Here is a 12817-nt window from a genome sequence, read left to right as displayed (position 1 = left end):
TGTGGAAGTGGGATCTGCTACCAGCCGGGCACTTGCTCCACTTGGCTTGGATTGATGGCCTCCACCTCCCCAGACCAGACCAGAGTCTCTGTATGCTCCATGTGGCTGCCGAAATCTTGGGGTCTTTTCTTTGACCCTTCCTATCCCTTTGAGAAAATACAGTGGGTGTGAGAGGAAGTTAGTGAGCAGTTTGACCCTCCACCTCTGACCCTGGCCTGCTGAATTCTGCTATGTTGCAAGAGCAGCATTAGATAAGATCCATACTGATCCCTTACAGCCACGTGCACACACATGGACCTTTCAGAAATCTAGAGATTTTCTTCGGGAACTCCTAGGCACTCAGCTAACTAGCAGTTGAAGAGGGGGCAGCCCAAAAGGTTACAGATAAAGGCTTGGGTCCCAGGGGCAGGTAGTTGGGCAGACCTCTGCCAAAGTCCCCTCCCGATTGTGTTCTTCTCAGTGGTCTCCCTGTCCCACCCCGAGCATCAGTTTCCCTTTCTGTAAAATGGGAAGGATGCTGCCTGCTCTGAACTGAGCTTTCCAGGCATCAGAGAGAGTTGCAGAGGAGTGTTGGGTGCTCCTCGGACAACCATGCAAGGCAGATGGCAAATTTCAGGCTCTTCTGCCAAGACACGGGGCGAGATGGAGAATCCGGTCCGTCTCACATTCTGGCCTCGCAGCTCCCTCCCGTTCTCCGTCTGTCTCATGTTTCCTCCCACCTGGCTCACCCCCGCCCTCTGCCTGCCTTGCCTGCTCTCTTGCATCCCTGACCTCAGGCCACTGCCTCTCCCCTCCCGCGTCCCCTCCCTGGCTCTGCTCACAGGCAGGGTCCCTGAGAGCCAGTGGCAACAGCCCCTCACCCCTCCTGTCCTTCGTTGAAGCTGCACCCCTGGGTCACGAGGCATGGGGCGGAGCCGCTGCCATCGGAGGACGAGAACTGCACACTGGTCGAGGTGACCGAAGAGGAGGTCGAGAATTCGGTCAAACACATTCCCAGCCTGGCAACCGTGGTAAGGCAGGATGAACCGCTGCTCAAGAGCAGGGCCAGAGAGCCACAGGCGGCCTGACAAGGACGAACCAGGACACGGGCGGGCAACTGAGAAGCAGGTGTTGGGCCTGAGAGTCAGGGATTGGCCAGGTCTGCTCCTCACCCACAGCTCCCAGCCCCTGGGCCTTGGTCACGTGGCAGGCCAGGTGGCCCCTGTGTCTTCTAGCTTGAGTTCTCTCTGCAGCCGGGTCCCAGGGTACTTAAACAGGGTAGCCCCTCTCTGAGGATTGTCCTGCCCCTTGTGGAATTCCTGCTTTCAGAGCGTGTCCAGGGGAGAAGGAGGAGCTTTAGAAGGACCAAGGCAGGCGCCTGGGGGAGCTGGAGCCAAGGTCTCTTAAGAGGGGCTACCCCCTGACTGGGTCTCCTGTTCCCAGAGCAGACGGCTTAGCTCCTCCCATCTCTGCAGTGTGGGCAACTGCCAGGGCGACTCTTCACAGCTCCTGGAGGAGGGTGTTTGCCCAGGGGCTACTGGACCCCCTTTTATGGCCTTAAATTTGGGTCCTGATCCAGGAAGATGGAGCTAGAGAATCACCTTGGAGACAGAGAATCGCCTGCTTGCCAAGGCTGTGCCCAGAGGGTGTCTGACTCCAGGAGGGAGACTCTCAGGGGGCTGGGGGCTGGGCAACAGCCCTAGGGGAGGAATCCAGTGGGCTGCCTTGCCATGGCCACCTGGGGAGTCCTGGGTGTGTTCAGTCAGCACCAGCCCCGGCAGCAGGGCCCTGGGCTCTGTGGGGGGACCAGATACTACATGCAGCCTCGAGTGACCTTAGGAGCCCCAGTGCCGGCTCCTTCGCCCAGCTTCGCACCTCGCCCTCTGCTTCCCCACATACTTTCTCTCTCCCTCTAGAACCTGAGCCCTGGGGGATCCATTCACATCCTCCTCCTCCTCCTCCTCCTCCTCCCCCACTAGGGGCTTCTGCATGATCTTCACTGTTGAACACTCACCCACGCCCATCCCCTCCTTCTAGTCCACCCACCGCACCCATGTCCTGAGCCTGTGGTGGGGAAGGCAGCTGACGTTGGGCTCCCAGCACCCACCATGGGTTGTTCTGTTCCTGTTTGTGAATATTCTTGGGAGAAGGCGTCTGATCCTAGAGGTCTGAAAGAGGCATTGATTATTCAGGAAATACTTCTTGAACATTGAGTGGTGTCTCAGGCCTGTGGTGGAAGCAGGGAACACAGAGGTGAATAGAACTGGTATGGTGTCTGCGGAGGCTGGGCAAAGAACCAAGAAGTAAATGTGCAGGTAACAGAGGGGCTGTGAGGGAACCTCCTAGGGGGGTTGCAGCCCAGGTAATGGGTTGGAGAAGGCCTCCTGGAAGGCGTGTGCTGAGAGGATGGTGGGGTGTTCATCAGGCCGAGATGGTAAAGGATGGGGTGTTCCTGAAAAGGGAGCAGCAAATGCAGCGACCCTCTGTTGGGAGGCGGCTAGGCCCACGAGGAACCTTAGGAAAGTCAGAGCAGCTGAAACAGGGCAAAGGAGGTGGAAGGAGGGTGGCATGAGGCTGGACAGGAAGTGGGGCCAGAGCGTACAAGTCCTGAGGCCACAGCAGAACTTTAAATCTTGGTCCCAGAAGTGTGGGAAGCACCTGCAGGGTTTGATTCAGGGGAGTGGCATGATCAGTGTTGGCCTTGGGAAGGTCCCATGTGGAGACTGAATTGTGGGGGACAAGGAGGCTGTGGGGGCTTCAGCTGTGTGTGCCAGGCACGAGGTTACAGAGATGAGCACGGGACAGTGCCAGCCCTCATAGGGCTCTTGGCCTCTTGATAAAGATGAACCTGGAAAGAAAGGATCACCCTCTGGTGCCATTACACGCTGAGTGTCCGCACAGTGACAGGCCAGTGGGGAGAGGCGCGGGAGTGGGAGGCTTCGCAGGGTAGGAACCCCTTCCGCTGGGTCCTGAGGGCTGGCCAGGCTCACTGGGGGAGCGAACCAGGGTTCTTGTGTTCCAGGAACCACAGAGCACGGGCCTTGGCAAGGGAGGCACCACGCGTGCTTGTCAAGGGGCACGGCCTTTGTCCTGTATCTCAGCATTTTTCTTTTCTTTCTTTAAATTGAGGTCAAATTCTTGTAATATAAAATTAAGCTTTTTGAAGTGAACAATAAATACAGTGGCATTTAATACATATACAGTATTGTGCAACCATCACATCTCTAGTTCTGAAACATTTTCATCATCCCCAAAAGAAAACCCATACCTGTTGATAGTCACTCACTCTTCCCTCCCCAACCACCCCCAACCCCTGGCATCTACTAGTCGATATTTCCTGTTTCAATAGATTTGCCTATTCTGGACATTTCATGTAAATGGAATCGTACAGTAAGTGGCCTTTTGTATCAGGTTTCTTTCACTCAACATGATGTTTTCAAGATTCATCCACATTGTACCCAGTCATTCCTTTTTAGGGCTGAATAGTGTTCCATTGTAGGGACAGAGCATATTTTATCTATTCATCAGTGGATGGAGATTTGGTGGTTTCCACCTTTTAGTAAATCAGTGGTTTTTAAAAATACTTCCCCTTACTCTTTTAGCTTGAAAATCTTTTTTAAAAAAGTCCAGAGGCTTAGTATATGAAACAGCTTGACGAGACATCATACTTTACTTGGAAGGGAGGCCAGAGCCTTACAGGTGTTGAGGCCACTTTGAAAATTCCTTTATGAACTACAGTAGCCAAAAGCATCACCATGAACCTTCCATGGCTCCGTGGTCCGTAACAGGTTAAGTTCCAAACTCATATGGGTGAGAGATACCAAGTCAGGGCGTGAGGGAATCAGGTATGGGTTTCAGAAAGGATAGGGCGAGAGACTTCTCTGATGGTCCAGTGGTTAAGAATCCTTGCCGTGCAGGGGACACGGGTTCAGTCCTTGGTCAGGGAACTAAGATCCCACATGCTTCTGCAGCTAAGCCCTTGTGATCCAACTACTGAGCCCACATGCTCTGGAGCCCATGAGCCCCAACTAGAGAGTCTGTGCACTGCAACAAATGATCTCACATGATGCAGTGAAGACCCCCTTGAGCCACAACTAAAGATCCAATGCAGCCAAATTAACTTTTTTTTAAAAAAAGAAAGGATGGGCTGAGGGGCAGACTGGGAGGCAGAGGGGAGAAGCTGAGCAGTGCCTGAGGGACATGATGGAGGGATATTGACCCTTTCCTCAAAGATCCCCTCCTCTGGCAGGTGTTTCACAACCAAGCTGCGGACCCTGTCTGTCTCCCGGTGGGCGGGATAGGGGACACCAAAGAGTTCTGTCTCACGGCCGTGGACGGGCCGGCTCCCAGCGCCTCTCAGGCTTAGAAGGGCTTTCAGGACCTCTGACCTCTCTTGCCCTCACATCACACCAACCTGTGGATGGGCCACCCTCCGTATCCTGGGATGTCTCTCAGCTCCTTAGACTGGGACCAACGCTTCTCATCCTCAACAAAAATGCAGCCCCCCGTGAGGAACTGGTACCCTTTTGTATTGCTGCTGGGACTGTAGAACGGTGCAGCCGCTGTAAGACAGTCGGGCAGCTCCTTAAAGTGTTACACAGAGAGTTACCAGATGATCTAAGAATTCCACTCCTAGGTGTACACCCAAGAGAAATGAAAACATTTTGTGTGGAAAGTATGTCCACACAAACTCTTGTACACAGATGTACATAGTAGCATTAGTCACAATAGCCCCCAAGTGGAAACAGTTCAAATATCCACCAATGGATGAACAAATAAGCAAAATATGGTGTATCCACACAAAGGATTATTACCAGGCCATAAAAAGGAATAAAACAATGCAACATGGTGGACCTTGAAAACATCATGCTTGCTGAGTGAAAGAAGCCAGACCCCAAAGGCTACATACTGAATGATTCCATTTATACGATATGAAAAAAGATAAACCCATAGAGACAGAAAGTGGATCAGTGGTTGCCAGGGACTGGGAGGAGGAGCGGGGGTGGCTGCTAATGGGTACTGGGTTTCTCTCGGCAGGGATGTAAATGTTCTGAAATTAGATAGTGGTGATGTGAATATACTAAAAACCATTGAACTGTACACTTTAAAGCGGTGAATTTTAAGCCGTGTGAATTACATTTAAAAGTGCAGGGAGGGGGGATTGGGATGGGGAACACATGTAAATCTATGGCTGATTCATGTCAATGTATGGCAAAAACCACTACAATACTGTAAAGTAATTAGCCTCCAACTAATAAAAATAAATGAAAAAAAATAAATTAATTAAAAGCGCAGTGGTCCCCCTCCCTCTCAGATTATACCTGGGAAGCAGTAATTGGTTGCCTGTTGGGGTGGTTGTAGACGGCTTTCACCGACAGTAAAAGCCTCGCCTTGGAGAGGAGACAGGTTGATGGGCCAGGAGGGCACGTCCAGCGATGGCTCAGGTGAGACAGATGGTGCCACGGACACTGCACAAACGGTGCAGGCCAGCTCTCCTGCAGTCGGGCAGGCCAAGACTAGATTGACAGGCTCTGGATGTCAGACTGCGGAGCTTAGACCTATCTTGTTGACAGCCAGGGAGCTGTGGAAGATTCTGGCTGTGGGCCAGTGAGACTTGGTGATGGCTTTGGTTCCTGTATCCTGGGTGGGTGTTTCTCAGAGGCTCGCCATCGGCAATCAGTCCTGGGAACTGGCCGGGGGCAGGGTGTGTGTGGGGGTGGGGGTGGGAATGAGGGGAGGGGAAGGGAAGAAGATGGGAGAGTCGTGCTCTGGCACGAGGGAGGCTGTTGCCTGGAGTCCCCCCACCCCCAGGTGGCTGAGCCTCCTCTCCTTTCCAGATCCTGGTGAAGACCATGATACGAAAACGCTCCTTCGGGAACCCGTTTGAGGGCAGCCGGCGGGAGGAGCGTTCCTTGTCAGCGCCCGGAAACTTGCTCAGGTGAGTATCCCTGGGGTGGGGAGCTGGAGGCCGCCCTGCCCTGCCCTCTCTTGGCCCATTCTCTCAGCAGCGGTGTCCAGACTCAGATCAGCCCTGCTGGGCTCTCTTAGGGGAGTCAGAGCAAAGCTGCTGGCTTTGGTTTTTGCCTGACCCTGGACCCAGCCTGCCTCCTTGACTGACCACAGGGAACTTTTACCTTTCTCCGGGGGTACATGCATTTTAACAGGGGTGGAGAATGGTTGATTATCAGGCTGTTAGACCCCAGAGCATGCATGCTTGATGGTGGGATTGTGGCCCCATGATGAGTGAGCAAAGCCAGTCTCACTCATGGGACCACCACCCCCCAAAACGTCTCACAGTCGGGGGGGGGGGGTGTCCTGCTCCTGACCACCCTGGCAACAGCTCCGTGAAGCTGGTGTTTGGGGTCTGAGTGTCTCTGGGGGTTGGGGGACCGGCATGCCATGGGTGCCAAGTGTCCTTCTCACTTCCCTTTTCCCTCCCCTCCGGCGATTCCAGCAAAAAACCAACCAGGGAGTGTGAGCCCCTGTCTGAGCCCAAGGTAACGCCTGCCTGCCTGTGCCTTCGCCTCTGCCAGGGCCTGGGGGCGGGGGCAGCCGCAGAGCACGGGGCATCTGCACCCAGGCGGACCTTCCTTCCAGCCTGGGGCCTCCAGACCCAGGAGGAAAACGGGGCATCTAGGGGCTTGGACCCGGCAGCGGGTCGTGCATGTGGGCTGGGGCTGCGGGTGCATGGCGCTCCACCCGGAATGCCTGTGAACTCACCCGGGTCTTAGACCTAGTCTGGCACCCACCTAGGCTCGGTGCACGTCAACCGCCTTGAAGCTATGTCATGGGCCGAGGCCGCCCCTGATCTGGGCTTGGTGGTCAGAGCCTAGAGCAGGCATGCTGTGCTCAGGGGTTTCCCCCCTGGGGCTCTCCAGCATCTGCCCCTTCTTCTCTGATGGGTTAAGACCTAGAAAATAAGTCCCCATCCAGTCTGTTGCAAATGAGTGTGAAAGCTCCCCTGGTTGGGAGAAGGATCCGGACCTATTCCCCGAGTCCGCCATCCTCTTCCAAACACATGCCCAGCTTAGCCGTCCCAGCACCTCCTAGGACAGAGGAGCATTTCTGTCCCCGCAAGCCTGAGATGACACGATGATCCTTCCCCACCCCGTGCCTGTGACAGGATAGCAGTCCTGGGACTCTGCCCACTGAGCCCAGCTCACCACCTCATTCTCAGTTGGGAGCTCCAGGCAATCATTTCCAAGTCTTAAAAGCTGCTGTGTTGAGCTATAAGTCACATATCATACACTTCACCCATTTAGAGTATATAACTCAATAGAGTTTAATATATTTGCCGAGTTGTGTAACCATCACTGCAGTCAGTTTTAGAATATTTTCATTAGCTCAAGAAGAAACTCTGTACCCTCGTCTCTCACCACCCAACTCCCCCATTTCCCAGCCAGCACGAGGCTACTTGCAGTTTCTATAGATTTACACATTCTGGACATTTCATGTAAATGGAATCATACAGTATGTGGCCTTTGTGTCTGGCTTCTTTCACTCAGCTTAATGTTTCTGAGGTTCATCTATGGTGCAGCATGTGTCAGAACTTCATTCCTTTTTATGGCTTGATCATATTCCATTGTATGGATATACCCACACTTTGTTTCTCCATTCATTTGATGATGAATACACTTTCCCCTTTGGGGACTGTCATGCATGAATAATGCTGCCCTGAACGATGCCTGTGCAAGCGGCATTTGTTTGTTAGGAGTTGGCTTATGAGATAAAATTTCTTGGCCACCGTAGGAGCCAGGTACTTATACAGTAACGTAGGAAGACCATCTGTGGATCATTTATGCTCTTCCAGAGCAGAGAAAACAGCAGTTATCCCTCAGAACCGATCATGGACAGCCTGTGAAGGCTGCCTCCGTCCCTGCCACAGTGTTCTCAGGCGTCTCTACAGCTGTGTGATGAGGTGGCCTCACTTACAATGTGAGCCTTACAAGGTCACAGGTTGAAGCCTAATGGGCTGGCCTGTGCTTGTCCCTTCTCTTCGTAACCTGTTTTACAGTTTGACTTCCTTTTTGTGCAAGTCTGTTTATTTCATCTTCTGTTTTTAATGAGATCAAAGTTGCAGGACACCAAAGACTTGAGATTGGCCCAAAAGACCTTACTGCCTCTCTCTTCCCTCATCTCTGACCCAGAAGCACCTGGGGATTACCTGCCCTTGCCCTTAGCCCACGGATGGATGCTTTTGCTTGTCCCAGTGGTCCAGCACTCTGGAGCTCCTACGGCTTAGGCAGTCTTGGAGGCCTTGGGCCCACGGCCTGTCAGCAGTGAGACCAGCTGGTATGAGCAGACAGCTGTTGGGCCTCCCTGGGTATCCAATTACATCTCTCCTCTCCAGAGACTTGACCCTTTCTTCTTTGGCAGAAACATAATAGTCAATGTGTGTGATTTTTAAACAAAGAGGAGTTTCTTCCTAGGAATGTGTGGACATCATGCCCTTGCCTCATGCACAGGACAGTTCCCCTTCTGGCCAAAGGCATGCAAGAGATACCAGTCCTGTGTGGCAAGCCCAGTGGCTCTCCTTAGGACAGGCATTCTTTGCTTAATGTTGGTAAAGGGTTTGGGCCTCTCCTTAGGGACTTTCCCTCACATTTCCCATCATGTGGCCCACGTCCGTCACCCCAGGCAGCTGTAGCTGGGGGCACTTCGGGGTATGGCCTCTTGGGGACATGGGGACACTTCCCACCAACCTAGTCTCTTCTGCTCTGGTTACACATTGCCAAGATGAGGGCCCTTCTCTCTATCGGAGGCATCCCTTGGGCCTGTGTGCTCAGCACATTTCTGTTGATAACCATGTCCTGAAGGCTGGCTTTGTGCCAGGCCAAGTCGGGTGGTCCTGCTTGTGTCCCCCGGGAAACACACCTGGAGACTGAAGACAGTCACGGTTCCTGCCCTGCAAGAGCTTAGAGCCTAAAGCGGGGGAAGCGAAGATGCCTACATTCTGTGTGAACAGGCCCCAGTGTGGAGCCCACACGGCCTGTGCTCTGTGCCACGGTTTTAGGTGTCAGGCCCACAGGTTCGCGTCTATGTTTATAGTTTATATCCCTTGCTATTTTTGGCACATGATACTGGTTTTCCATTTACCAAAGAGATGCAAAGTCTCCTTCGAAACTTTCACAAGAGCAAGAAAAAAAGGGGAGAGACTCTAAAAGCAGACGTAAATAATGGTCCAGGCAGTGTAGGACCGCCAGAGACATTGGTTCAGGGCCCTGCCCGCATCACCCCAGGACTTAATGTGGTTTTTTTGTTTGGTGAGCAGGAAGCAAGGCAGCGAAGACAGCCTCCAGGGCCCCGACCCGGCCCCCGTAGAGGAGGAGGAAGTGCTCTCATGAAAGGCGGCCCTGGCGTGGAGAGTTGGGGGGTCCCAGGCCCCGGCTCCGTAGAGCACACTCATCCTGCGTGGCCGGACGAGGTGATGGAGTAGCCGCCGGACCGCCGCGACTGCGCATGCACGTCTCACCTCCGCTGGCGGCGCCCTGTGTTTCCATAGCAGCATGTCCTACGGGAAACCGAGCACGTGTGTAGAGCCTTGACCGTCATCTCTGGTTGTTTTGTTTTGTTTTGTTTTTAGTTTGTTTGATTTCTTTCTTATTTTAAAGGGGACAAAAAAAAAAAAAGACGACTCCATGACATCGACTTTGGCCGCTGGCTGGCTGAATGGGCGGGTGTGAGGAGTTGCAGACCCAAAGCCACGTGCATTGGGGGACAATTGCTTTTTAAGACGTTTTTATGCCAAAAATCCTTCCTTGTGAACTCAGAATGGTGTCAAGTGATACCAAGTGAATGTGTGTGAGGTTTGAACGTCGGGAAGAACTGGCAGGAAACTCTGATGGTGTGGTCCGAGGCCACACTTGGCTGCATTTGAAAGGGAGAGGAAGGGCAGGTGTGACTTCATGCAAAACCCCAAACCGTGGCACCTTCTAGAATGTGGATTCATGGAGTCAGGACAGGGCTAGCCCTCAGTATCAGCTGCAGCCTGATTCGATGCAACTTATTCCTAAGAAGGACTATAAATTTTTTTAATGAGTAGAGCTGTAATCAGGAAAACGGAAAGGGCTTGATACATAAGAGCTTGGCAGGGGGCAGATTTTCCATTGCCAGAAGGGCATTCGGTGGTTATGGTGGGAGGTCTCCCCTCAAGGATTAAATAAGTGTGTTTATGACAGCCACTTAGAGCTGAAACTTTTCTTAAATAGTTGAAGGAGCTCTAGTAAATCTCTTGTTAAATTACAGAAACTTCAGGGTGACATTAAATCCTACACTTCCATGTACGTTACATGGCTTAAGAATAAACAACAACAAATACTTTCAATTTTCTAACTAGTCTGAACTCTTGAGCAGTTCAGAAATCATTTCGAGCTTCCAGGAGCTATCCCATGGCTTCAGGTGTGTGATCAAGAGTTAGCGCCAATGACATCTATCCTGTGTATTAGCAGCTCAGCTTGCTTATAACCTGTGTATTCTAGAGGCTGCTAAGATTCTGTTTTCTTCTTCAGCACTAGCTGATTGTTGTAGTCAGTGAAACAGTTATCCAGTTTGTGGAGGGCTAGTTAGGAAATACTTTCATTCAGCTGAGACATAAACGATCATCCTTATTGGCAAAGCTCTGTTAGGATCTAAACAATAACTGTAGGGCACCCTTTTAGAGAAGATTCTTGAAACCTAGAGCAGTCTTCAGGTCCAAGGCAACCAGGGCTTGGCACAGGAAGTCCCCTTTTGTAGCCAGCAGTCCAGAAAGAAAAAAGTGTATGTTTTTGACTTCCAACTAACATTGGGAAGTTCGATTGCAGTTCAAGTGTGACTTCTTCCAGAGTCCCGTGTGGGTAATTGTGAGGTTCAAGAGGGAGGAAAATTGGAAGGACTTGGCCTGGGGGATTCCCAGTGCTTTGTGGAATTTGCCTTGAGGAAAAGTGTCGGTAATTGGGATCAGAAGCATGAGCTCTTCTGTAGCTTCTGGCTGATCTGTGTTGAAAGGGGCACTTTCTGCAGACAGAGCAGCAGGTCTTGTGTCTGCTGCCAAGTGTGTTCACAGAGCTTCCGCAGATCTTCGTAAGCTCTTGACTGTCGTTTAGCCAGACTCTTCTTTCTACCTTATAAGCAGTACAGTTAGAGAAGGCTGGTTTCCAAGAGTCAAGGACACCCATCTGATGGAGGGTCCTCTGGCCTGCTTTCTTTCTGTAATCTAGTACTTCTTCCTCCTGTGCTTGTTTAAATCTACAGGCTCCACCCCTCCTGGGAACAAATGGGTCTGGTTAGTTTGCAGTAAGCACCTTGCAGTGGTTCAAGTCAGCCTGCTCTTCGTCTTAGTCCGTGTGGACGCTGACCTGGTAGTGGGGGGCTCGCCCGGAGAGGCAGGGGCTGATAGCATGCATAGCCTCTGCAGAACTCCTCCTGTGTTTACACAACTGCATCGGGCGATGCCATCTCTCCCGCCATGAAATCCACTGAAGATTTCACATGTGGAAAGCCAGCGATCAGGCAGCACTGAACTGTTCAGGCAGGTGGGTTGGGGGAGGCCCATGTTCATTACTGTTTTTTTTTTTTTTTTTTTTTACACTAAGAAACACCAAAGAAAGCTGTGGAAAAGAACCACCCCACCGAGAAAAGGATGAGCAGGGAGGGCTGTAACAGAAAGCATTAGAGCTACTTGGAGCGCAGACTCTTGGGGTTTGTCTCCACTCTTAGAGCACAAACACTGATTTTTTTTCCCAAAGCCAACTCTGTCAGAAAAGGGCAGAAGCTGTTATGAGCAGCTTTTCTACGTAAGCAAAAAGGATGCCTATCCTTCTCTTCCATTACTGGCTCATCTGTGGGACCAATTTTTAAGCAAGCGGTGGCCTGCGCCTGTGGCCTTGAAGAAGCACATGTTCTCTATCCATCTTTCTTCCGCCCTGTTTCACTTCCCCATCTGTTCCACAGCCTGGCCGGTGGCTCCCATAAAGCCTTATCTAGCCCCTTGCTGGCACTTGGGGCCGGAGAGGCCATCTACCCGCTGGTCTGGCCTTTCTCGTAAGCTAGGGCTCTCGTCCTCCAAGCCTTTCAGGATGAGGCAAAGAACTGTGCAATTTAGACACATAGGCTCCACCTGTCGCTCTCACCCATCTTCCAAAGGGGAGCTTCACATCACCAGGGGGAAGAACCAAGACCTCCACTCGCTTCCAAGGTGCTAGGGAAGGTTTCAAGGTCATTGATTTCAATCTTCTCTCCAGCTTTACAGGCCGAGTTTCATGGGACTACTGACTTTTCTATTCTGTGGTTGATTTCATGCCCGATGCTTCTGTTTTATTCCTGATCCTTTCTACTATGCATTTTCCTTTTATCAGGTGTACAAAGTTAAATACTGTGTATTTATCACTGAAAAGTACATGAACTTAAGAGAAAAATAAGCCTTCAGTGTTTTTCCACAAATGTTTAAGCGTCTCTGTAAACTTGAAATAAACAGCAAAATGGTGCAAAATCTGGGCCTCTTTGGGATTTTTTTTTTTTTTTTTTGGTTAATTAAGTCAGTGGTCTTGAGGTCATCTGTCCTAATGTCTGTTTTCCTTCTTTAGACTGACAGCAAAATTGAATGCCCAAGTCAGGGCTGATGTACTCAGCAAATCCCTAATTTAAGCATGTCCTGGTACCTCCCTGGGTCTTCCTAGGTGGCGCAGTGGTAAAGAATCCACCTGCCAGTGAAGAGGTGCAGGAGATGAGGATTCAATCCCTGGATCCAGAATATCCCCTGGAGTAGGAAATGGCAACCTGTTCCAGTATTCTTGCCTGGAAAATCTCATGGACAGAGGAGCCTGGTGGGCCACAGTCCATGGGGTCAGAAAGAGTCGGA

The 12817-nt window shown here is 51.5% G+C and overlaps 1 protein-coding gene across 5 annotated transcripts in view; it reads left to right on the top strand.

The window, feature by feature from the left end:
• The window catches only part of CAMKK2 (calcium/calmodulin dependent protein kinase kinase 2), a 52579-nt gene extending 40131 nt beyond the window's left edge, over positions 1–12448 (top strand). The window contains exons 14-17 of one of the 5 annotated variants that reach the window (XM_043901893.1): positions 882–1010; positions 5817–5917; positions 6434–6476; positions 9251–12448. In XM_043901893.1, the coding sequence (XP_043757828.1) occupies positions 882–1010; positions 5817–5917; positions 6434–6476; positions 9251–9415 (438 nt within the window). In that variant the 3' untranslated portion in view covers positions 9416–12448. Of the gene's footprint in view, positions 1–823; positions 1011–5816; positions 5918–6433; positions 6477–9250 lie in introns of those variants that run through there. The other 4 variants (XM_043901894.1, XM_043901895.1, XM_043901898.1 and 1 more) reach the window with 4 other exon arrangements.
• Positions 12449–12817: the final 369 nt, after the last annotated feature.

This window comes from Cervus elaphus, chromosome 5 (assembly GCF_910594005.1).
Source record: "Cervus elaphus chromosome 5, mCerEla1.1, whole genome shotgun sequence".
Lineage (NCBI taxonomy): Eukaryota > Metazoa > Chordata > Mammalia > Artiodactyla > Cervidae > Cervus > Cervus elaphus.
The sequence above is the reverse complement of the archived record's forward strand: the minus strand, read 5'-3'. Positions and strand labels throughout refer to the sequence as shown.